This window comes from Triturus cristatus, chromosome 12, assembly GCF_964204655.1.
Source record: "Triturus cristatus chromosome 12, aTriCri1.1, whole genome shotgun sequence".
NCBI classification, from domain to species: domain Eukaryota; kingdom Metazoa; phylum Chordata; class Amphibia; order Caudata; family Salamandridae; genus Triturus; species Triturus cristatus.
In genome coordinates, this window is record NC_140595.1 from 519,729,840 (window position 1) to 519,756,215 (window position 26,376).

Sequence of the window (26,376 nt, forward strand, 5' to 3'; positions counted from 1 at the left end):
TGCCGGGCCATGGCACCGAAAGCTTTGAGGGAGCAGTCCCTGAAGCTGCTCGTTGCCCGGCAGGCGATGTAACGCTCAAATCCTCCGAGATCTTGGTCCCGGTCACGAGGAAGATCCCAGAGCTGCTTCAAGAGTACCAATTTTTCTTCTGCCAGCCTTGCATTCCCGTCCATAAACACTGCATGCTTATTGGGCTGTTATTCCCACTCTCTTTGGGAAATGGTTGCGCAAGTTTTGCCACACGTCCCGGAGGAGGCTCGGACCATCCTCGCCCAAGCAGTATCAGACAGGAGAGATTCTGCAAAGTTCTTAATTGCATATGGTTTAGGCACAACCGACTCGCTGGGCAGAGTGATTTCTTCGACAATGGCTGTTGGATGCCACGCCTGGCTGAGAACATCTGACTTTTCAGGAGATGTCCAGGCTCCTCTCAAGGACATACCACTTAATGGTACAATGGTAGCCATCTCTTAGAGACAAGGCAGACACTGCGCTGGAGAGCTTTAAGGACTCCAGGGCTACAGCCAAGTCCTTTGGCCTCTCAGCTGCTCCCTGTCATCCTCAGTCTGCCTTTCTCGGTTATGGAAGGAGCTTTCAACCGCTCCCGCCCTATGCCAGCCACCGAGCTGCATAAGATTCACAACCCCTGCACGGACGTGGAAGGGTAGCCAGAAGTCCAGTCAAAACCCCCCCCCATACCTGGCAGCTTCAGCCTCCAAGCCCTCCTAGTCTCGCCCTCCAAGACCATGGGTGTCTAGTTGGTGGCAGAATCAGCCCTCACCTTCACCACTGACAAAACATTACATCAGACAGGTGGGTCCTCCAGTTAATCTGGAGGGGTTACTCCCTCCCCTTTAAGACCACCCCTTCCTCCATGCCTCCATCCTCCATCTTCCATCCTATGACCGGTTGACAGAGGATCATTTACTTTTGCTCCAGGAGGAAGTCCTGGCTCTCTTGGCCAAGGGAGCCATAGAGAGGGTTCCGGCGCCAGAAGTAGACTGTGGTTGCTATTTTCGCTACTTTTTGATCCTGAAAAAGGACGGGCCTTTGTCCTATCCTAGAACTACGAGCCCTCAACTACTTCCTCAAAAAGGAGAAATTCAAGATGCACCCATCGGCTCCGGAGACTGGATGGTAGCATTGGACTTACAGGGAGTCTATTTTCACATCCCCGTTCTGCCTGCCTGTTGTCGCTACCTCCAGTTTACAGTAGGCCATGAGCACTTTTAGTTCACCATGCTCCCCTTTGTCCTTACTAGGCCCCAAGTTTCACAGAGGTGGTGGCGGTGGTTGCAGCTAATCTGCACAGATCAGGGATACCAGTTTTCCCCTATCTCGACAACTGGCTGCTGTAGGAGGCTCGCCCCAGGCATTTATCTCCCACCTCCAGACTACAGCGATCCTCCTGCATTCGCTGGGGGTTCACTATCAACGTGCTAAAGTCACACCTGGCTCCCTCTGAGATGCTTCCTTTCATCAGAGCCGTTCTGGACACAGTGCAGTTTCGGGCCTATCCTCCCGAGTGGTGAGTCCAGCATATTTAGGACAGGATGCAGATGTTTCAACCTCTATCCTGGATTTCGGCGAGAATGATTCTGAGGCTGTTGGGCCTCATGGCTCCTGCATCTTGCTAGTAACACATGCCAGATGGCATATGCGGGCTCTGCAGTGGGACCTGACGTTCCAATGGGTGCACCATTAAGAGAATCTCTCTGACATTTTCGATCTCTAAGGGAACTGCACAAGACCTGCAGTGGTGGCTAACTAACCGCGATTGGGTCAGAGGCAGACCCCCCTCTAGTCCCCAACCAGACCTCACAGTAGTGAGAGATGCATCACTCCTGGGATACGGCTACCATCCGTGAGAGGGGGGAGATCAGAGGACTCTGGTCTCCTGCGGAATCTGGACTCTACATCAACATGCTGGAGCTCCGAGTGATCGGATTGACATTGAAAACCTTTCTACTCTCCATCAAGGGAAGGCTAGTTTAAGTGTTCACGGACAACACCACCACCATGTGGTACTGCAACAGGGTGGAGTGGGGTCCTGGGCCCTTTGTCAAGAGGCATGAACATGGCTGGAACAGCAGGGTATTTCTTGGCAGGTTCCCTGAATGCCAGAGCAGACTAACTCAGCTGTTGATGCCTAGCAGATCACAAGTGGTTTCTCCACCCGGAAGTGGCGCAAGCTCTTTCAACAGTGGGGAGAGCCTTGGTTAGATCTGTTCAGCTGTTTTCAAGGTGGCTCTTGCTCGGACGCTTTTCTTCTCGAGTGGGGCTCAGGCTTCCTGTACGCCTTTCTGCCCATACCATTCCTGCCCAGAGTTCTCAAGATTAGGAACGACTGGGCCCCATTCATCCTTGTGGCTCTGGACTGGGCAGAGTCTGATATCCCGAGCTTCTACAAATGAGCATTGATCCTCTGATCAGGCTGCCCCTTCGGGAGGATCTTCACCTGAACTGGTCAACTCTTCGCCTTCTTGCTTGGAGATTGAGCTGCGGCAGTTGATAGTTTTCGACCTTCCGCCTCAAGTTTATAATTTTATTCTGGCAGGCAGGCATCCCTCCACCAAAACTGTATACGCCAGCCAATAGAAGAAATATGTAATATATTGTACAGAAAAGTCTATTGACCCTCTTTCTGCTTTCCTGTCTGATGTTTTGCTTTTTATTTTGACCCTTGCCCAGCAGGGCTCTGCTCTGTGCACCCTGAAAGGGTATTTTTCTGCTTTGTTTGCTCTCCTGAGGCTGCCAGACCAGCCCTCTTTATTTAATCACCCCACTTGTGCATATGTTTCCACCTTCCCCTTTCATTATGCCTAAATGGGACCTGAATTTGGTTCTCACCTTCCTGATGTGCGCTCCTTTCGAGCCCCTGCATAATTGTCATTTCCGGCTGCTCACCATCAAACAGCCTTGTTAGTGGCAATTCCATCTGCCAAGAGGATGAGTAAGCTGTAGGCTTTAACGTGCAAGCCTCCTATCTTGATGATCTTCTCTGATGGGTGGAAGCTTCACACTAGCCTATCATTCATCCTGAAAGTGGTAACGCCATCCATGTGGGACAATCTGTCACCTTGCCCACTTTCAATGCTCCTCTGTATCCCTTTAAAGAAGAGGAGCTACTCCACCATCTGAACCCAAAAAGAGTGCTGTCGTTCTACCTTGACTGCATAAAGAGTTCTGGGTGGATGGGTAACTCTTCGTGGGGTATGTTGGTACGAAGAAAAGTCAGGGGGTGCAGAAAAGGGCCATCTCAAGATGGGTCGTTCTCTGCATCAAGATTTACTATGCTCTGGTAAAGAAGCAGAATCCTGAAGGCTTAAGAGTTCATTCCACCGGAGCTAAAGCTGCTACCGCTACATTGGAATGTGGAGTCCCAAACCTGGATATTTGTCAGGCAGCAACGTGGGCATCCTGTCACATGCTTACCAAGCATTACTGCCTGGACCGTCTGGTCTGCAGGGATGGCTATTTTGCCTGTTCGGTCCTGCAGGACTTTTTAGTCTGAAATTTGTCCGCAGTCCCTCCTTCGGGATGGTATTGCTTGAGTATCTATTCAACGGTAAGGAATCTGCGGCTAGATTTCTCTATCAGATGAACAAGTTACTTACTTTCGATAACGCCTTATCTGGTAGAGACTATCTAGCTGCAGATTCCTTATGACTTGCCCATCCTCCCCACACTGTGGCCAGGTTTCTAGGGTCAGGGCTGATCCCTTTTTTAGGGCCCTAGTTTTCAAGCACACCCATGTCAGTAAACTTCATGGCTCTGCGCTTCTAGTGCGGAAAGTTGTGAAGAGTGACACCTATATAGGGGAAGCGAATGACGCAGCGTGGGCCCGACCGACGCCACCTACTGTTGCGCAGGGGTGTTGCTCGACAAAAAATCTTCCGGATCCAGTCTGGCGCCTGGGGAATTCAAAGGTAAGGAATCTGCGGCTAGATATTGTCTCAACCAGATAAAGCGTTACAGGAGGTAAATAACTTGTTTGACAGGTGTTCATAGATTGTATGCCCTGGAAATTTCACATTGACTGTCTTTGCATTTGCAGCGTACTGTTTACAGACGGTGACCGAGGATAACCCAGAGCTCTTGGAATGTTTAAACCCTTCTGCCTTGCATATACTGGAATCAGCAATGTTGTGTTCCCAGAATACAATGGAGTATGTGCTTTTAAGGACACTAGTAGCTGGTATGTGTTTAAGTTTTTTATTTGGTGAAATTCATGTTACTTTGAAATGATACAGATGACCGTTTTTATAGAATGGGTAAGTGTGGCAGTCAGACCACATAGACAACCTACTATCCTGTTTTACTGCCAATATTAGGGCAAATATTTCCAACGGAAAAAAGTAGAAAGTAACAGATGTGCAGTGCTCTCAAGTCAGACTAAATATGTTGACAGGGTGCCTTACTGTTTTTGCACCCTGATAAGAAGGGCTTTAAGATAAAATCTTTCATTTCCAAGAATGTTGAATTACATATAAAGGATAGGTTACTTATATAAATGACTGCTATGAAACTTTAGTTCATCCCTGCTTCTTTCCGATTTTTATACTACCATCCAACCTATGGTCCACTCACATATGGTTGGTACTGACACATACCTCGCTAGTCATCCTCCATCCAACAAAGCCACACTGAACTTATTCCATGCTGCGGCCCGAATGATCATGGCTCCAAGAAGTATGAACACATTCATAGTGTGGACCTCCTATTATTAAGGAAATGTTTTTCGGTTCTTTTGTTTGCTGATTGATGGATGCAGTTTAATGTCAAACAATGTTGAGCATACTCACCTGTGTGATTATGCCATCTTCCTCAGAGTGTACTGTGTTGAAGTTAAAACTATCTACATACCAGCAACCATGACAAGATGATATATAAAAAAGGTTTGTTTTTGTGTTCTCAGTGCTTTGACCGATTGGAACTTGCACAGTTTAGAATGGCCTACAGCTGAATGGCGCATTTTCTTCATAATTAGAAAAACTGAGATGAATGCTCTTGTATGTCCATGTGATGATATTTCAGTATAAAACTGCATTTTTTTTGTTTTGTTATTTCTATATTTTTTTAAAGCTTTATTTATTAGATTATTCAAAGCACTGATGCAGTGTGTGTGTGGCACAGCCTCTCTGCAAGTGCATAGTAAAATAATCAAACCAGGGCATGAAAACACTAGCATTTGTCACAAAGTAACCCAGTAAAAAGTTATATTCTAAGATGCAGACAGAGTACAGCATTACCTAGTGTTCAAGAGCCCGATGCAATGATGGCATAGGTGTCCAGTGAATCATTGCTGAAGATGAAGTGTTTAAACCATCCTGGCGCTCCTGGGGTGAGCCCTGTCCCTGGCACAGGGCCACTCTTCGCTAAGCTAATGGGAGTGCCAAAAGTATCTAGCACCTAACCAAGACTGGGACGTTCCGGACAAATCCCAACAATGCAAACAGAGGGGAGGGGAGGGATCAAGTCAGTTCTCGGTCAAGTGCAGTATATGATTCACTTTCCCCAGATTTCTGCTACCCTGGGTACCACCACGACAGCAAGCTGTTTTCTATTCCCATCCTACTTTGAGCAGCAAACATGTAATAGAATGCCTTCTTCACGTCCACATCCAAAAATGCAGCGACCTCAATGTCTGCATGGAGCAGGTCAACTGACCGTCGACCTTCCGGGAATTAACCGAGCTTGGTCTTATAACACAATTCACAGCATTTATGGAATAAGCCAATTGGCTATAAATGTGGTGCGAATTTTTTTTATTGGTATCAATTGGTGCTGGGGACCTAAAGGTCGCACACAAGGTGCTTGGCTTATCAGGCTTCAAGAGGGTGATTTTTCACTATCTTTCGAACAATAGGGTGATTTTCTTAAGCAGTGTGCCATCTCGTACATTTTCAGTAAATGGTAGGTAGAACCTCTATTTACGTTTTGTAGAAGTCTGTCAGGCTATCCGCCTCCAAACCTTCCCTGTTGCCATCAATTCAACCACCACCTCAATCTCTCCTGCAGTTATCAGTGACCTAAATGCCTCTAGCCAGTTTGTTAAGCTAGGGCAGTGTGCCCCTGTTGAGACATCATGCCGTCAATGACAGTGTGGGCATCAAATGAGAAGAGTAGAAATCTGTATCGTAGTCCCTAAAGTCGGACAAGATGTGTTTGGGTGTGTAATACGCCCACCTTCCTTCAGTATCCTTTATGGCCACAAAATCATTTGGGGCCCTTGAAGAGTGCAGCATACAAGCCCAGTTCCTGCCAGGATGTGCCCCCCCCCCCCCCCCCCCCCCCCTTGCTATGGACCAAAAAGCAGTACACCATGTAAAGTCCAGGCAAACCACAATGGAATTACTGAGGCGAAAATGACACCCCAGATACTCTATTTTGTGGTAGTGTGGGCAAGCAGTTTGGCATATCGAAGGGAAGTTCTAAGCATTTATTGCACATACAAAGGCAGCAAGTGAGACCTGTAAGAAACTGGCTCTATATATACTGCACCAAAGTGAGGTACAGTGTGTATAGAGTTCAAAAGTCTCCAGAGGTTTGGTAGAGGTTAGAGTTAGATAGAACCTTACTCTCTAAAGTGGTAGCTTGGTCGAGCAGTAAGGCAGTATCAAAGGACAGTGTAAAGCATTTGATGTACACACTCAGTCAGCAAATGGTCTCTCACACTCAAACTGAACTCTAGGCCAATTGTTTTGTAATAAAAAAATATATACTGTTTTATTTCTAGAACCAAGCAAGCCTGGTACAGGTAAGCATATAAATACTTTGCAGAAGTAATTGACTTGTTTGAACACAGTTCAGAATTGCAGTATAACTGGTACTGGTTTTGATTACAGGCTTAAGAAAGCAGATTGCAACACATTGCAGGTATAGTACATTCAATTGAATAGGCTTTTTAAGTAAAATGCAGTTAATTACTTTTCAGATTACTTTTCTAACCACAGGACTGGATCCTAGATTCAGCCCTGGGACATTTCCTGAAAACAGGTGAGTAAATGCGTTTTGGTTAAAGGTATGATTTTTAAGGAATATTATTGTATTTCAGAAGTTGACACAAACTTTTTCACATAGAATCACCAATGTTATCCTATTGGAGGAAATTCACTCAGCAGGTAAGTTAGGTTATCGTTACTTTTTCTTACTCAGTGCTAGATCCTAGATTCAGGACTGGGACATTTCCTGAAAACAGTTGAGAAAATGCGTTTTGGTTAATCTGCTTATTTTTAAGGAATATTTGCAGTTTTCAAAAGTCGAGACACGCTTTTTGAGAGAAAAAGTATCAATGTTATCCTATGAGGAAAAATGAGTTATCGGTTTCAAGGTGAGTAATCGGTCTTTTGAGTTAGGGTTCTGGGGTTAGACTCAGGGGTCTCCCAGGGTCAGTGATGCACTGTTGCACCTTCAGCGGCACTCGGGCGGCTGGGTGCAGAGTGTTGAGGCCCACTGTTATCCTATGGGGGATAGGGGGACTCCGGTTGGTGGCTGCTGGCAAAGCTCCTAGGGTTAAGCTCAGGGCACGGTGGGGACCAAGTTAGCACCAAAGGGACACCCTCAGCGGCTCTAGGGCAGCTGGGTGCAGGGTGCAGTTTTGAGGTCGGGTGCCCTGTTGAATTCAGTGGAGATTCTCCGGGACAAAGAAACAATGCAGGCTCAGGGACGAAGATCTTCCAGGAGCGACCACCACTACGAGGGGTAAGTTGGGATGGTCAGGCACCACTGGGTTGGGCACACAAGGCCGTCGGGTGCAGGGGTGCCTTTAGATGTCGGATTTTCTTACCCGCTCTGGTCGTGGTAGGGGGGGGGGGTCTCGTGGATTGAGGCTGCAGGTGTCTTCTGGAGGCTTGAGTCAGGTCAGGCGTCGCCAGATCTCTGGTCAGGATCACTGGGGGTGACCTCTTCGTGGTGTTTGTTCACTCAAACACAGGCCGAGCTCGGCGGGTGCAGATTGTGCTGGATTTGCGGTTTCTGGCTGGCACCAGAAGCTGCAGTTCAAACCCGTCCGGTGTTCATGGAAGTAACAGCTTGGAGAGTGAATGCAGGCCGGTCCTCCCGGATTTTTGAGGTTGCTGGCCACTGGACACGCCGGGATTTTGCAGGAGCAGATTAGAGGGTAGACAGGCCAGTAGGGCTGGGGCCAAGTCAGTGGGCGTCATCCTCTTGTTACCTCTTCACGGCTTTTCGTCCTTCTTCTTCTTTTCTTGTGGTTGCTGGATCTGAGGAAGGAAGGTTCAGGGTGCCCCTAAACACTAAATTTAGGGCCGTTACAGGTAGGTAAAGGGCAGGGACCAATGGGTTCCTTCGCTGGGGTGGGTACACCCCCCTATCCTGCCGCTCTCCAGTGGGAGGGGGGCAGGAGCCTGTCCCTGGTTGGCTGGGTCCCCCCATCCTCAAGATGGCGGGGAGTCGAGGTTGTGCTTCACCTTGCCTCCCCCACCTTTAGGGGTGGAGTTGGCAGAGGTGGGCACACCTCTCTCCCTCACTTTGTTTTTCCCACCGGGTCTCCCGCCAAAAGTGGGGGTTAGAACCAGTGGGGACCAGTTGCTGAGTACAGCAAGTGGTCTGGAAAAGCTCACAAAGGCGGCATGGCTTTGAAGCTTCTCCTTTGTGAACCCTGCCCATCCTGGGGAGGACGCTTGGCACCTCGTCCCAGGATGTGTATTGTTTCAGGCCCCGAGAGCAGCAAGCTCTCGACCCAGGGGTCCAGAAACCTGTCTGGTGGTGGCAGCCTGCGCAGCCACTCAGTCAGGTCACTGGGAGTTGGTCTCTAAGATTCCCTCTGTCGTGCATTTTACATAAAATCCCACGCTGGCATCAGTGTGGGTTTAATGTGCTGAGAAGTTTGATACCAAACTTCCCAGTCTTCAGTGCAGCCATTATGGGGCTGTGGCGTTCGTAATGACAACCTCCCAGCACCATATACTCTTAATGGCAGTACTGCACTTACAGGGCTCAGGAACGGACCTGGGCACTGTAGGGGTACAGGGCTCATGCACCTGTACCCTCACCACTGGCATAGGGCACCCAGCTAGAGGGGTGACTGGTGTATGCCAGGGCAGTGGTTTGTGGGCATGGCACACGGGGATGTGTGCCTTGTCATTTCTTTGTTTGATTCTGCACCCAGACACTCAACCTGTAAAGGCAGTGTGTGTGTGTCAGGGTACAGGACCTCTAAGGGTGGCACAATAAGTGCTGCAGCCCTTAGGGGCCTTCTCTGGTCACAGTGCCCTGGGTACCCATGGTACCATTTACCAGGGGCTGACATGTGGCCAGAGATGCCAATTGGGTTTAGGCTTTAATGTAGTTTTAGGGAAGGAACCCAGGCCCTGGGTACCTGATTGGCAGGAGCCCAGGGCACACTCAGTCAAAGTACATCAGCAATTCAGCAAAAATTTGGGGCATGCCATACAAGAAAGAGGGCACTTTCTCACAAGACCCATTCAGTAAAGAAATTCGATACAAATGTATAAGTATAACATACTTTTATTTAAATCTAGATACTAAGATTATCAGAATCAAGTGTTCGTGAGGTGTTTTAGGCACTCATACAGTTATCCCATATACATATTTAAGAGCAGGGTTTTCACCCGTGGTGCATTCTATAGTGGGAAGATAAACCCTACGCCCCTTGGTACAATCCTAAGAGTGAAGAGCAATGTCTAATGTCATGAAGTACACACTATTCAAATATATCAACATTTTTCAACCAGAGAATCTAATAAACATAAGAGATTTCATTTCTTCTATTGCTGTGTTTTATTTTCTTCAAACAACCTTCCTTTAGCCAACACTTGTTTCGTTGTCTTTGGGAGGTATCCCTACGACTTCTTCAGTGCTGATCTGCTGGTGAGCTATAGCGGTCCGACCTCCTGCAAGGGGTATTCCTAGCGTAGGAGGTCTGACGGTATTGTTGGTTTCTGGTATCGTTCTCAATTTGACAGTACATGAGAGCACAAGTGAATAACTGTGGTTTGCCTTAGGAGCCGATAACCCCAGATTGTGTTGAAAACGGAAAGACTGTACTAATCTATGCACAGTGACTGCAGCTGTATTGACTGACATCGGTGTGCCGGGCTCGATGTAATGAAGTGCTCCCATGTTGCCGAAGCATGCGCGTATAAATATATTGCAAACATCCCGTTGTGTATTCTCTGTATACTTCTCTGAGAACAAGGAGTACACAAGCGACAGGGTTCTAGATCTTATACCACGATCCCTGAGGTTTAAGGGTTGTCCTGTTCGGTGGTTGCCAGAAACAATTTGCTCCCTGTTTGGGCTAGGGGGTGCTTATGGTGGCACTGTGCGCCAGCTGGTCTCTAGGCCAACATATACTGCGGGGTGTATTGAATCAGTCTAGGCACATCACTCAAAGTTTATGTTGTCCACAAACTTGCAGATCCTACGGATTAGTGTGAACTACTAATCCTCCTATGTAAGTGATTAAGCTTTCAGTTCTTAACCCCACAGAAGGTGCATCCGTCCTGTTGATATCGGCCCTGTGGTATGTCGAGCAGTTTATCTTCGTGTTACTGTAAGAAATCTCCACTCCCTCCGTTCAATACAGGATGGTTCGATTTCTCACACAAACTACGCACCAAGATGATTACTAGTTAAATGTGTGACTTTAGCGACACCTAGAGGCTATGTCCAAATTCTGACTACGATTCTAATTACTACAAGCACTACAACTATGAATTGTTTGTTTTCCCCAGAAATTGAAGAAAAAACCTTCAAAGTACCTGTAAAGCATTCTAGCACCCTAGCCAAAAGTCTTTATCAACAATATATAAAACCAAATAAATTAATATATTCGACACAGCAGCTCAAGCAGGTTTCAACAATAGTTTAGGCTTAACTTTATAATATTTAGTAAACAAAAGTGATTCTACCCTGTCATGGAGTGAAAAAAGTGATTATAAATTATCAATTTTTAATTTTTGATTTACGTAATAATAAGTAAAGTGAGTTTAGAGTGATCCATGAGATGTCAAAAATTAAAAATTGATAATTTATAATCACTTTTTTCACTCCATGACAGGGTAGAATCACTTTTGTTTACTAAATATCAGATAGGAGGTAGGTTCTATCCTAGTACCTCTTCACTCCCTCTCTTTGATTATTTCTTTGTATTTAGACAGCGTACAGCTGTGGGAGTTTGTTTCCCTAAATCTGACCATCATCTGGTCAATATTTCTTTAGTTACTCCTCTGAGTACAATTTGGTAGTTAGATCAGTTATTGGCTATACCTTTATAACACCACCCGGTTACTTCGAAATACACAATGGCAGACAATGCAGGCTTGACATTCACTGATGAAGAAATAGAGAACATCCTGTCATCACTAGGCACCTTTGAAGGATTAAACACTACAGAACCCTCACTCGGTAATAATGACTGGGATGAGTTAGAGGAACTAAGACGCACCCAAATAAGAACGGCCCTCCATGGGTTACTCATGTCAGAATATCTGAAAGCAAATGCTGCACCACAGGGTTTGATCGTTCGCAATGAACCATACATCTTCCAACACGATATGAGGTTCAAAAAAGATTGGTCACAGATATCGTGGCATTGCACTAGAGATTGGATTGTTCTAATTATAAAAACAGCTAGCAGACTGGCATTAGAATTGAAAACAGAAATCCAAACTATCGAAATACGACTAAAGAGTTACGAGTCACCTAGCAGCTTGAAGAAACATCTAGAAGAACTCAACAAAACGCTGAACGACTTTGAAGCTACTCTCAAACAGAGTAAATACAACAAACTGAAAAAAGACACCAGTAAATTCAGTCATGAGAGGGTATATCCATATATCAGAGAGGATTACAAACCACAGCAAGAAGTGATTACAGATGATGATTCATCCGATACTGGTTCTAACAGCTCGGGATCTAACTATGGGAGAAGCCCCAGATATCCCAATATGAGGAACAACTACAGACGCCCCAATCAACAAAGACCGAGAGGATGGGGAAATTTCCAGGGACCCACCATGTATCCTCCACAATTTTATGGACCACCTCCATTCCCACATCCTCAAGGGACATATCCACCATGGCAGTATCCACCTCAAGAATACTCCTATTTTGACCAAACTCCTTTTTTAGGGACACGCCAAGGAAGAAACAGAGGAAGGAATCGAAGGGGCAACAATGTCCATTGGACACCGAGAGAAGAAGAACAGGCGAGAATATCAACCAGGAGCATGACGAAGGCATCGACAAGCAAGAAATGAGTCTAGTAGTCAATCTTACCGAGGAACCACTAACAACTGCACAGGTTTCAGTCCTGGAAAAAGGACTAGGTTTCGTACCTACAGCAAACATGGATGGTTTCTTGTTATGTAAAGAAATTCAAGACTTCATGAGGAGACTGAAACTACAAGTCTTTTTTAAAGACAAAGAACCTAGAGAAACACAAGAGGGAGACACCGGTTTAAAACCCAAATCCACCTTTATTCCACCGGATATCACCCTTCCCATAGAGCTGCTTACTTTTGAGAAGGCTGTGATGAATGATCTGGAGAATCTCCATCCAACTACTAATCATGTCTTTCAGAATTTAACGACAAATGAAAAACAAGCAATACGAGAACTTAATGGCAATCCAAACTTGGTAATAAAACCAGCCGATAAAGGAGGGGCCATTGTCATACAATCGAAAGAACAGTATGACAATGAATGCAAACGCCTACTCCAAGATCCTAGAAATTACAAAATTTTGGAGAATGATCCAACTGAAAAGGTGAAAATTAAGATTATGAGCATTGTGGAAGAGGCACTCGCACATGGATGGATAACGAAAAAAGAAGGAGACTTTCTTATCCAAGACTCGCCTAGAACACCTTATCTATATACCCTCCCAAAAATACATAAAAAACTAAAAGACCCTCCAGGTCGCCCGATTGTGTCTGGTATAGGTTCTATTTTAGAACCAGTTTCTAAATTCGCAGATGCATTCCTAAGAACCATGGTTCAAAAAACATCTACGTACCTGCGAGACACCAAAGATGTCCTCGTACTATTAGAAGACCTTCCTTTTGACCCAAGACATCAACTGCTTATAAGCTGTGATGTTGAGAGCCTGTATACTAGTTTACCACATACAGAGACTCTAAACATAATCGAGGAGGTTCTATTCAACACTGATTGGGAGTATCAAACACCTAGAAACATCATCATGGAATGCTGCAGCCTAGCATTGAGAGAAAATTTCTTTAGATACGAGGACACCATCTACCTTCAGAAGCACGGGACCAGCATGGGGAGCACCTTTGCTCCTAGCATAGCTGGTCTCTATGTGCATCATCTAGAAACAACGAGGATTCTACATCCTAATAATCCTTTCCAGGGCCACATCAGTATCTGGAAAAGATATATTGATGACATTTTGATCATCTGGAACGGCGATGAGATCACTGCCAATCATTTTATGACCTGGCTCAACTACCAAGATGAATTTCTGAACCTCACCAGTACAATATCTAATAAGGAGCTGACCTTTCTTGATCTAAATATATCACCGAAAGATGGAAGACTTGTGACTACTACTCATTTCAAAACCACAGCAAAAAACTGCCTTCTATTATATCAGAGTTTCCACCCTAAACACTTACGTGATAACCTTCCCTATGGACAATTTTTGCGCCTACGACGCAATTGCACTGAAGTTGAAGACTTCAAAAGCCAATCGGAAGATCTTAAAGCTAAATTAGCCAAAAGACAATACCCCAAACGAATTATTGAGAAAGCATACAAAAGAGCACGCAACAACTGCAGAGAAAGCCTTCTTGAACCAACTACACCAAAACCCAAAGAAGAACGGCCATTCTGCATCACTACATATAACACCAACTCCAATAAAATTACCAAAATTGTGAACAAACATTGGCGCATTTTGAATAGTGGTGGACTCAACCTCCCTAAACCCATTTTTGCACACAGAAGAGGTAAAAGCATACGTGACATGTTGGTCCACACTAGACCCAGCAGCAATGAATCTACAGGCTTATCAACCTCCATGGCTAAAATCCAAGGACACCACCCGTGTGGAAGATGCATAGTCTGTAATCTTACCAGAAAAACTACAAGCATTACCTTTCTTGACGGCACTAAATGGGAACAGAGAAAATTCACCACCTGCAACAGTAACAACGTTGTGTACTTGATCAAATGTCCATGTCAACTGGAATATATAGGGATGACCACGCGATGTGTCAAAGTAAGAATTGGTGAGCATAAAAGCAACATCAAGTACAAAAAAGGAGCAACGAAAATGGCAGCACACTTCATTGACTTTGCACACACACCAGAAGAAATAGCATGGACAGTCATAGAACAAGTACCGAATGACAAATACCTGTTTGAAAAAGAGCAAAGATGGGTACACCGCCTTAAGACCAACATCATAGGCCTCAATGATGATATTCCATGGAGCCAGTTGTAACTTCAACTAGTGAACTTATTAAAAACCTTTTTCTCTAAACTAACAAATCCTAATGCCTGAAGTCTATTTGATTCATCCCTTTTTTTGCAGACCCACTCGAAATTTTTATGATACTTTGGTGGGTACATGATTGGTCTACCAAACAAGATAGACAATGTCTGGGGGACGATTTGATTGATCCACAGACCCCATTATGAACTCCCACTCTGAAGACAATGGGTGAAATACACATTCAGATATCCCTTTACGAACTAAATACTCCGCTTTCCTGATGTTCAATAATACGCCCACGATCAGTTTGCTCTCCGTGGTTTCCTGCCACAATGACGGCGATGTGTCTACAATTGCTTCACTAAGCACAGAGGAAAACAAACAAATAATGGACATCATATCTAGAAATGAACCATGAATTACCCATCCTTTTTACCTTTTTTAATTTCGGCCGATTTTTGTGCCCCGCACAATGTCGTAGTGACAACATGTGGCTGCTACAATGCTTACAAAAACCTATTTTTCCCTTTGTTCGGCATATTGATATCAATATCCGCTCCTTTTTATTGAATTATTGATTCATCATAGGTACCATGTGCTCTGTTTTGCATCACGATACTTTTCGCAACTTTTTAGTCCTACACGTTCCGCAACCAGGAAGTGAGGGATTGGTGCCTCAAAGTCCATGTCGGGCGGCCATTTTGAAGCCCTTTACGCTCTAGTTGTGCGTCCATTTCTCGCCTGCCCCCTGCCAATAAAAAACACTGATGCACACTCCAGTGTTTACATCGACGGAGCAGCACGGAGGCATACGGAAGCGAGGAACGATCCTACAAACTGTAAGTTTTGAGACTCGGCCTAGTCCTTAAATCAGGTCAGGAGTTTGGAAGGCTCGCCTTCCACCGGCGGCTGCCGATTTTCTCTAACTAATACGATATTTACTATCCTGTAGTGACTATAACCAGGCGCCCTCCCCTCCAGTGCGTGCTCATGAAGCCTGAACATTACGCCTAATTAAAGTATGTACATTACGATTTTTTACATGTAGCGAATGACTGTGGGCCATCATGCGTATTATACTATATATGTGTATACAGCCAGCGAATCCACATAGTATAATACCTATATGTTTGTTTTTGTGGTAATGTCACGTATAGTCTGTCCTCTGTGTCTAACTACCTTTTTCTTTCGTTTTTCAAAAAAATCCGGGTGATGAGTAAAATTTACCTGACCCGCTCAGATATAGAATGAAAAATATATATTTAGAAAAATATATCACAAACGATATCAACTGAATTCTCAGCTAGATATACTTAAAGTATGGTGATGTGTTTATACCCTACAACGATGAAACAGCCTTGTATTATTGGTGTTTTTTCTTCCTTTTTTTCAGATACCAAATTGGTCTTATTTTTCATTGGGGTCAGTGTACCCTTGGGCGCAAGTCTGTCAAAAGAGACAAATAGGCATACAAATCTGGATATTATAGCCCTCAAGTGTTTAAGGGATTATTTACTGGTCCTGATGAGTAAAGCAGTGGGGACTGCTTACGAAACATGTTGACCCAGTAGGTAGCCACTAACTTGTGATATCTCCTACTTTCTTCCCCATTTTTAACGCTCCCAGCTAGAGAACAGAATAACATTGTTTTTTCTACTAGCCAGGGTCCTTTTTAATCTTTATATTTCACACATAATTCCAATCACTCACATCCCTTGCACTACACATAAGCCTTATCATCATAACAACAGTGCTCCCGCGTAGTCGTAGGTAGTAGCACGCCCCGCCCCGTAGAGGGACGGGAAGACCCCCATGATGAAGCATGACACTATGGGATTCATAGTGTGTGAGGGGTATTTTAAAAACACATAGTGTTTTCAGTGACATCTCATGGATCACTCTAAACTCACTTTACTTATTATTACGTAAATCAAAAATTAAAAATTGATAATTTATAATCACTTTTTTCACTCCATGACAGGGTAGAATCACTTTTGTTTACTAAATATCAGATGGGAGGTAGGTTCTATCCTAGTACCTCTTCACTCCCTCTCTTTGATTATTTCCTTAACTTTATAATAATCTGCATTGCTGCCAATTCACAGAATATATGGTGGGGGTGTCGCACTTTGTTTGTCTTGCCTTTTTGGCCTACGGAAAGCTGCTTTCTGTTAATTGTTGTTGCGCATTGAAGGTATGTGCTAAAAATGTTGATCTTAAAAGCCAAAACCGGTTGACGGTGTTGCACATGACAAGGATCAGTTTGTGCTATAAATTTGTACTTTTATAATTTAAATTTCATAACGTCGTACATAAGTCTTATTAGTGCATCTTGGAAATGGGAGTCTCTAGTTTGCAAGGGTTTGCACCTTTGTCCAAGTAGGGACCCTTCTTCTTAGTCAGGGTAAGGGAGCTAAACTCCCAAAATAACCCCTGCTCACCCCCTTGGTAGCTTGGCACGAGCAGTTAGGCTTCTCTCAGAGGCAGTGTGTAAAGCATTTGCACATAACCAACAGTAATACAGTGAAAACACTACAAAGGACACCACACGAGTTTAGAAAATTCCCATTATTTGTATGTATCCAAAACAAGACCAAAATGATGAGAATCCAACATGGAGTACTTAAAAATATATAGTTGGCAAGATAGCCTTCAAATTGCAAAAATATCTCAAACACAGTAACTTTCTCGTTGCGGCTGGCACGTTGGTGCGAGCTGGTCGGGGCAACCATCGCAGTTGGTTTGCAAAATGGAAGCGGTGTAGGGTGCGGTGCCCTCACAATGCGGTGCAGGCAGCAACTTGGTGACGATTGTCCAGACGGCGTCGGTGAGACCAAGGTTTACGGGTTGAGCTGAGGCAGTGCTCGATGCTGTGCTGGCAGGTTGTGGCGCAGGCGACAGAGCTGGTTAGTAGGGGCTGGAGTTGGTCAGCCCAGACTGCTGTGTGCGATGGGGCAGGGTGTGTAAAACTTACGAGCGGTGCCACGATGCGGTCACGGGTGTCGAAGTCAGCTGGCAGCGATGCTGTCTGTGAGACCAGGGCGGTGAAGTAAAAAATGGCACTGCGGAGTGCAGTGCCTATAGGTCACAGTGCAAGCAGCGGTTGGTGAGACCAGGGTTGCGGTGCAAGATTCTGTGGTGCCTTCAGGACACGTAGCCAGCGGCGTAGTCGGTGACTGAGTCGGTTGCTTCTGTAGTAGGGGATCTCTGTGTATAGTCATAATCTATGAATAATCCCCGCCCATGTGCGGGGACCCCGGAGCAATCAAAAATATCTCTTAAGCTGTCCCGCATTTGCAAACCTGCAAAGACACTTAAGAGACAGACAAAATAATACAGCCTAATCACAACAAGGCTGCACTGGCCAGCACTTCCTCTGAAGTGAACACAAAAGCCAAAATAAAGTTGAAATGTCATTTTTATTCACATTTGACATGTTCCTTTATTATCACACACTCCCTTCACCAAAATCCCTTTAAACAATAGAGAGGAAGGGGTGGACAGACAAGCCCTATAGGCTGTCATTATGTGTCTGCTAAAGGGATACCGTGCCTTTAAGAAACTCTCCAGAGACCCCCGGTATCCCAGGATGCACAGCCAACACAAGTTACTTTCAGTTCTTTTTTTCCGGCTCCTGCTAGCAGGACCCTGGAGCTTGAGCTCTACCCTTTTGGGTGGTTTAATTGATTAAAATCGGATTTTTTGGATTAATAGTGGTTTCATTCGACGTCTAAAGCCTTTGTCTACTACTGCCTGCAATCTGGAGCAGTTTTGGCCCACTCTCAGCATGGCTTTATTCGATAAATGCCCTGAGTGTGGGAGGAAGAAGGCTAAGACGGACCCACATGATGTGTGTATCCTCTGCTTGTCGCCCTCACATGTCCCGGCTGCCTGTGACATCTGCAGCACCTTTTCGAAAAGGACCCTGAGGGACAGGGAGAAGACTCGCCTTCAGGGACAGGAGTTGCAGAGGACCGGTGGGACTTCAGGGCATGGAGGGTCCCATTCCCCCTCCTCCGCCCATGCTTCAGCCCCTGGAGGGACCTCCGGGCAGAGCAAGGAGCAGAGACGGCACCTACCGGCTGGTAGGTCGCGTTCGACGTCGAAGGCGACGACGTCGACGGCGAGAGAGAAGGCACCGGTATGTTCGCCGTCGATCCAGGGCTCTGGATCGCGGCAGCCTCGGCGTTCGACGTCGAGGGAGGGGCCGGCGAGACCCGGGACCGGGTCGCCGTCGCAGGTGTCACGGTCGACGTCCACAACACATCGACGTCGTACCGAGCCCCATGGCCTTCACTCGCCGCCATCGCCGTCTACCCACGGCTCGACGCTGACGGAGTCGACGCCGAGATCCCGGCGCCCGCCGTCGAGGCGGAGGCGGTCGACGTCGAGACACCAGCGGTCGACGTCGAGACACCAGCGGTCGACGTCGAGATCCCAGCGGTCGACGTCGAGGCAGACACCTCGGCGACGGAGATCGAGGCGGGGTTCGACGCCTAGGAGGCATGGGTCGACGTCGAGGAGACGTGGGTCGACGTCGAGACGGCGGGCGAAGAGACGCCGGACGAGGTCGACGTACAGTTCGACGTCCCAGACATCGGGGAATACGTCCTCTGTGATCACGATCTCCAGTCGGGGATCGGGGAGGCGCGGACGTTCTCCTTCGGTGGCTTCCACGCGGGACAGGCCCGCCAAGAAGAGGAGAGTGGCCGCGAGCCCGGACAATGATGGGGGCTCTCCGGCTAGAAGTGATGGGGCTTCGGATCATCTGACCCCGCTGCGTACCCAGCGGCCGCCTTTGCCTCCGGTGCCCGACCTTCCACCGGCGCCTCCACCGGTGCCTGCTCTTCCTCCTCCTCCTCCTCCTCCTCCACCTCCTCCGCTGCCTCTGCCCGTGCCTCAGCTGCCTGCTTCGCCACCGCAGCCACCGCCTCCTTCCCCGAGGGTTCCTCGCCGGCAGAGATCTTGCTCTCGCCCTCGCAGACGATCACGGAGTAGGCGCAGATCCTCCACTCGCTCTGGACATGGTCGACGGAGGTATCGGTCTCGTTCCAGAGGGTCGAGGGGCACGTACTCTTCTGGGGCTGGCAAGTTTTCGCCCCCGCTGTCGGAGACGCCTCCTACCCGCGTCTCTCCAGTGGATGACATTGCCACGTTCCAGGAGGTGTTGCTGAGAGGGGCTGCGAAGTTGGGGATATCAGTGACTACCCCTATTCCCACTACTTCTGTGAATTTTGAGACTTTGCATAAAGTACATCTGTCGCGCCCCCTCCTCCCGCTGGTCCCGGGGTTGGAGGAACCGGCTATGGAGGTGTTCTTAACGCCGGCCGTGGTGAAGCCGGCGCCCTCGAGACTGTTGAAAAAGTACAGGGCTACTGACTCGGATCCGGCGTTCCTCAGAGTGGATCCCCACCGGATTCTGTTATCGTGGCGGCGGCTCGTAAGCAACACTCTACGACGCCTTCATCCACGGCTCCCCCGGATAAGGAGAGTCGCAAAATGGACTCCTTGGGGAGGAGGATGTGCTCCACGTCGGCCACTACGATGAAGGCCGCTAGCGCCTCCGCTCTGTTGGGGCGCTATGACAGGTCTCTTTGGGACTCCCTGCAACAGTTCGCGGCCTCCCTGCCCAGAGACAAGAGGGAGGATTTTCAAGAGGTGCTGAACGAGGGCATGATGGTCTCTAATCAGATCATCAGTGCGGCGGGGGACGTGTCGCTGCTGGCGGCCCATGGGTACTGCCATGGCATACACATGAGGAGGCATTCCTGGCTGCGGCTGACTCCGCTCAAGCCGGAAGCGCAGCAGAAGATCGCCAATCTACCATTCTCTGGCACGACGCTATTCGGGTCACATGCGGATGACGAGATGGCCCGCATGAAGGCTGAGGCGGAAACTCTGAAGGCGGTGGGGCTGGAGCGGCCTAAGGAGCAGAGGTCCTTCCGTTCCTCGGGCAGGCGCTACACCAAGCAGAGGGTCCAAGGGCGTCAGTCGGGCCCCCAGCAACAGCAGCAGTACCAGAGGCAGCCCTTTCAGAAGCGCCAGAGGGGCAGAGGCCAGCATCAGTCCTCGGCGGGGAACAAAGGCCCGGCCGGGTCGAAGCCCTGAAAAGTTACTTCCCCCTCATCCGTTACCCGCTCCGGTGGGGGGAAGTATTCAACACTACCTGGCAGAGTGGAGGACAATAACGCAGGACAAGTGGGTGCTGAATATTGTTTGCAATGGCTACTGTCTTCGTTTCACCAGTTCGCCTCCACAGATTCCACCAGTGCGCTCCTCCAACATGGTGCGGGAGCTCCAGCGGGAGGCAGACGTTCTGTTAAAAAAGAAGGCGATAGAAGCTGTTCCTTTGATGCAAAAAGGAAAAGGTCTCTACTCACGGTTCTTTCTCGTAAGAAAAAAAGACAAGAACGAGTTCAGGCCTATTCTGGATCTGCGTCAAGCAAACAGGTGGATCCGCCGAGAAAAGTTCCGTATGTTGTCCCTGCATCAGATTTACCCTCAGTTGCATCGAGGAGACTGGCTGTGCGCCATAGATCTGCAGGACACTTACTTTCATGTGCCGATCGCACCAAAGCATCGCAAGTTCCTGAGGTTTCTGGTAGGCAACAACCATTACCATTACCAGTATTCAGTACTCCCGTTTGGCCTGAAGTCTGCACCGCGGACGTTCTCCAAGTGCATGGCAGTGGTCGCGGCACACCTGCGGAAGACCAAGGTGTTTGTGTACCCATACCTGGACGACTGGTTGATCAAAGCGTCCACTTATCAGGAAGCCCAGTGCCATTTCAACAGGACGGCGGCTTTGCTTCACCGTCTGGGGCTGCACATCAACATGACGAAGTCGGTGCCGATCCCTGTGCAGTGTCTCCAGTACTTGGGGGCTTCAGTCAATACCTTGACCGCAAGCGTGTGTCCTTCGGAGGAGAGACGCTTATCAATCCGTGGGAAGGCTCTGCATCTCATCTCAGCCCGCTCTCCTACGGTGAGGACGGTGTCTTCCTTACTGGGGTCGATGGCTTCTTGCATCTTCCTCACCCCCAATGCACGTCTGCATATGAGGCCCCTGCAGGAATGTCTGGAGGATCAATGGGAACAGAGGCGGGGGCGTTGGGAGGACAAGATCCAGTTGTCTCAGCACGCTCGGCAGTCTCTGAAATGGTGGTGTTCCCCAGAGAATGTCTGCAAGGGGACTCCTTTTCACAAGGACATTCCGGTCCAGACCATAGTGACCGATGCATCTCTCCAGGGCTGGGGAGCGCATTCGGGCCCTCTTCAGATTCAGGGGATATGGTCGCAGATGGAGACGACTTACCATATCAACTTTTTGGAACTCAGAGCAGTACACTTGGCCTTGAAGGCGTTCCATCCCTCCTTCAGGACGTCCTCCCTGCTGGTTCAGACGGACAATACTACGACCATGTATTACCTCAACAAGCAGGGGGGGCTCCCGTTCACGCACCCTGTCTCGGGAGGCACAGGCGATCTGGAACTGGCTGGTGGCCAGGAATCTGACGATCACGGCGACCCACCTGCCGGGAGTGCAGAATGCCCAAGCAGACGCGCTCAGCAGGCTCGTTCAAGAGAACCACGAGTGGGTGCTAAACAACGACGTGCTAAGAGACTTCTTCGCAGAATGGGGCACTCCGGATATAGATCTGTTCGCTACGGCAGAAAACAGCAAATGCCGTGACTTCGCGTCCAGGTACTACCAACCAGGGACGCTGGGGAATGCCCTATGGATCAGCTGGTCCAACAGCTTTCTCTACGCCTTTCCACCCATTCCCCTGATTCCGGCGGTGCTGATCAAGCTGTCGCAATCCAGAGCCAGAATGATCCTGATTGCTCCGGAGTGGCCGAGGCAATGGTGGTTCACCGACCTTCTTCACCGGTCTGTTCTGCCACACCGACGCCTGCCGTGCCGCCCGGACCTTCTCACGAAGTTCGGAGGGCAGATGGTTCACCCCAATCTCTCGTCCTTGAGTTTGGCAGCATGGCTCCTGAGCTAGTGCAGTATGGACACTTGAACCTGCCTCAGGACTGTATGGAGATCTTGAAAGAGGCTAAGAGACTGTCTACGAGGACTTCCTACGCCTATAAGTGGAAGAGATTCTGCTTATGGTGCAAGGCGAAGGACTTTGACCCTACAGAATACGTTATTTTGCCTTATCTGCTGCAGTTGGCTCAGTCTGGGCTTAATTTTCAATCTATTAAGGTTCATCTCGCAGCTCTGACTGCGTATAGGAAGGGCCCTTCTCAAACCTCATTTTTTCAAATCCCTGTGATTAAGGATTTTTTGGAGGGTTTGCGTAAGGTGTTTCCCCCTGTTAGAAGACCTTCTCCACCTTGGGAATTGAATGTGGTGTTATCTAGATTGATGAGGGAGCCTTTTGAACCTATCCATAAGGCTTCGTTGCAGCATTTGTCTTGGAAGGCTGCCTTCCTTGTGGCCATTACATCGGCCAGGAGGGTGAGTGAGATTCAGGCTCTGTGTTGCCAAGAGCCGTATACTGTTTTCCATGCTTCTAAAGTAGTGATGCGTACCCATCCTAAATTTTTGCCTAAGGTAATATCAGATTTCCATGTGAATCAGATGATAACTTTGCCTACGTTTTTTCAGCATCCTTCCTCTCCGGCGGAGAGGTCTCTGCATTCACTTGATGTGCGTAGGGTGTTGAAATTCTACCTGGATAAGACAAAAGATATCCGCAGGTCGGATCAACTGTTTGTTAATTATGGTTCGGTGAGAACTGGTTTAGCTACCTCAAAGCAGTCCATTTCCAGATGGATTGTTTCCTGTATTCAGCTTTGTTACCAAAAAGCTAATAAAACATTAGGGGGTAAGCCTACGGCACATTCGACTAGAGGCAAGGCGGCTACTACCGCTTTGCTTAGGACTGTTCCCATTGCTGACATTTGTAAGGCTGCCACCTGGAAGTCAGTCCATACGTTTACAAAGCATTACTGCCTGGATTCTGATGCTAGGGCAGATGCGCAGGTTGGTCAGGCTTCGCTGAGGAATTTGTTTGCACAGTGATTTGTTGGTGGTTGGTCTTACTCCACCGCTTCTTGTTGGTTGGGATGGGCTTGCCATTCTATTCATAGATTATGACTATACACAGAGATCCCCTACTACAGAAGGAGTAGTTTCTTACCTGTAACTCCTGTTCTGTAGTAGGGGTATCTCTGTTATAGTCATAAGCGACCCTCCCTCCTCCCCGGTGGAGTAACCTGACGGTATCAGGCCTGTTGTTATACACCTTCAAAAATAACTGAAAGTAACTTGTGTTGGCTGTGCATCCTGGGATACCGGGGGTCTCTGGAGAGTTTCTTAAAGGCACGGTATCCCTTTAGCAGACACATAATGACAGCCTATAGGGCTTGTCTGTCCACCCCTTCCTCTCTATTGTTTAAAGGGATTTTGGTGAAGGGAGTGTGTGATAATAAAGGAACATGTCAAATGTGAATAAAAATGACATTTCAACTTTATTTTGGCTTTTGCGTTCACTTCAGAGGAAGTGCTGGCCAGTGCAGCCTTGTTGTGATTAGGCTGTATTATTTTGTCTGTCTCTTAAGTGTCTTTGCAGGTTTGCAAATGCGGGACAGCTTAAGAGATATTTTTGATTGCTCCGGGGTCCCCGCACATGGGCGGGGATTATTCATAGATTATGACTATAACAGAGATACCCCTACTACAGAACAGGAGTTACAGGTAAGAAACTACTCCTTTTCCCTTCTCTGTGGCAACTGAAACAGCTGTTCCAGAAATGGTACCCAGAGGTTGGCGTAGTCTTTGCTGTCCCTGAGACTTCAGAACAGGAGGCAAGCTCTACTTCAAGCCTTTGGAGATACTCGGCACAAGTAAAGAAAGTTTAGTCCAGTCCATTCATTGCCCAAGGCAGAAGCAGCAACTGCAAGCCAATCAAACTAAACAACAAAGCAGCAGTACTCCTCCTGGCAGCTCTTTTTCGTGGCAGGTTTCTTGATTCTAGCGAGTTTTAAAGTTCTGGGGCCTGGGCTTCAATATTTATACTCAAAATGCCTTTGTTCTCTCAGGCTGAGTGTGTCTGTGCTTAGTCCAAACCCGTTTGATCCTCTCTGGACCAACTTCCCAGCAGGAGGTGGAGACCGCATTGTCCAAGGTAGAGAGGGCCGATTCAGGTGCAAGGGAAATCCCCCCCCCCCCCCCCCCCCCCCCCAACCTAAATGCAGACCAGACCTATTCAGGTGCTAGTGAAAACTCTGAATACAGCCCAGGTCTATTCAACCCAGCCCTGACCCATTCAGGAAAAGCAGGACACACTTCAACCATCCCCCCAAATCCCCACCCCAGGTGGCTGTCTGAGAGAATGCACATCCCCAATACCTGTAACTCCAAAGCCAGACAGTCAATCCACAACCCAGCAGAGGCACATAGGCTAAGCAAGAAAATAACTACTTTGGAAAAGGGGTCTTTTCAAAGACAGAACATAAAAATCATCTTTATTAAAGTATGTATTTTTACATTCCGAATCCAGGCATACTAAACTGCATTTCCCCATCTTGTCCCAATGGGAAGTTATGCTTATAAGATGTTATTAGTAAAACTCCCATTCTACCCTATGGGACAGATTGCCTTTCCATAGTTAAAAACGAAATGCACTGTAATTCACTACCAGGACATGCCACACACATCAGTACATGTCCTAACTTTAACATACATAGCCCCCTTCCCACAGGGGTACCTTGGGTGTACCTTGGGGTGACTTATGTGTAAGAAACTGGAAGATTATGGCCTGGCAAGTGGGTGCACTTGCCAGGTCGACATGGCTGTTAAAATCTGCGTGCAGACCCTGCAGTGGCATGTCTGAGATACCTTTTCAAGGCTACTCATGTGGGTTGCACAATCAGTGCTGCAGGCCCACTATTAGCATTTGGTTTACAGTCCCTGCATATACTCAGTGCACTTTACTATGGCATCACCAGAAAATCTAATATGCCAATCATGGAAACACCAATCCATAATAACAACTTACAACAGGAGCACTTGCACTTTTTTTTTTTTTGCAAATCTGTTTTTATTGGTTTTGTAATTCGGTGCAGAAGTACATTGTACGGCAGCATGCTTTACACACAGTAAGTCATAAACTTGTACAGGTTGGCAAATCATGCCGGCAGTCAAGAGGAAATAACCTGTTGTCTGGTTGCGCGCCAACCACCACCCGCTTAGGAGCCGGCCACTTTGCCCTTATCAGTTCCGGTGTCTTCTCTTGAGGAGGGGCCATCGCCACCACCCACCAGCCATTGAGCCGTACATGGAAACTAGTATCGCCTACACAACTGAGGCGCCAATAAAGACAGAAAAGTTACGTGTAATACAAAAAGAAGAACCTATAACAGAGGCAGCGTGAACAGTGATTCACTTGGTGTGCTCCTTCCCCCTCCCCCCCCCCCCAAACCCCCGAACAGGAGCACTTGCACTTTAACACTGAACAGCAGTGATAAAGTGCGCAGAGACCTAAACCAGCAAAAACAGTCAGAACCGGGAGGTCAGAAAGCAAAAAGACAGGGGAGACATGGCAAAAGATTCCAGGTCAAACAGTGCTCAAGTCAATGCGTCGATCAATTTATTGACCCAGAAATATATATTGTGGCAACCCGGACACTAATCAGCTGCAGGTTATATAGATCTCCAGGGAAATTTTAATGCACTGCACAGATGTATTTTACTGTGTTAATGTGCTCTGGGCCTGCATTTGTGCTAAAATGGATCAAATGCTCTTTTGAACAGTTTCTGCTGTTTGCTTCGAAGGGAATGGAGCAAAGTGGTAGTTTGTGCCAATATTATATCAAGGGATGCACCAAGGGAAAGAAAGGATAACAAAACCATTTCATGATGCATCTTATGTTCATAAATTATTTTATACGTGTATTAAAGTTTTTAACAC

The 26,376-nt window shown here is 47.4% G+C and overlaps 1 protein-coding gene across 1 annotated transcript in view; it reads left to right on the forward strand.

Annotated features, from left to right (window-relative positions):
• The window catches only part of HEATR3 (HEAT repeat containing 3), a 302,330-nt gene that overhangs the window by 78,777 nt on the left and 197,177 nt on the right, over nt 1-26,376 (forward strand). Inside the window, exon 6 of the mRNA XM_085637313.1 lies at nt 4,058-4,198. Within this exon, the coding sequence (XP_085493439.1) occupies nt 4,058-4,198 (141 nt within the window). The remainder of the gene's footprint in view (nt 1-4,057; nt 4,199-26,376) is intronic.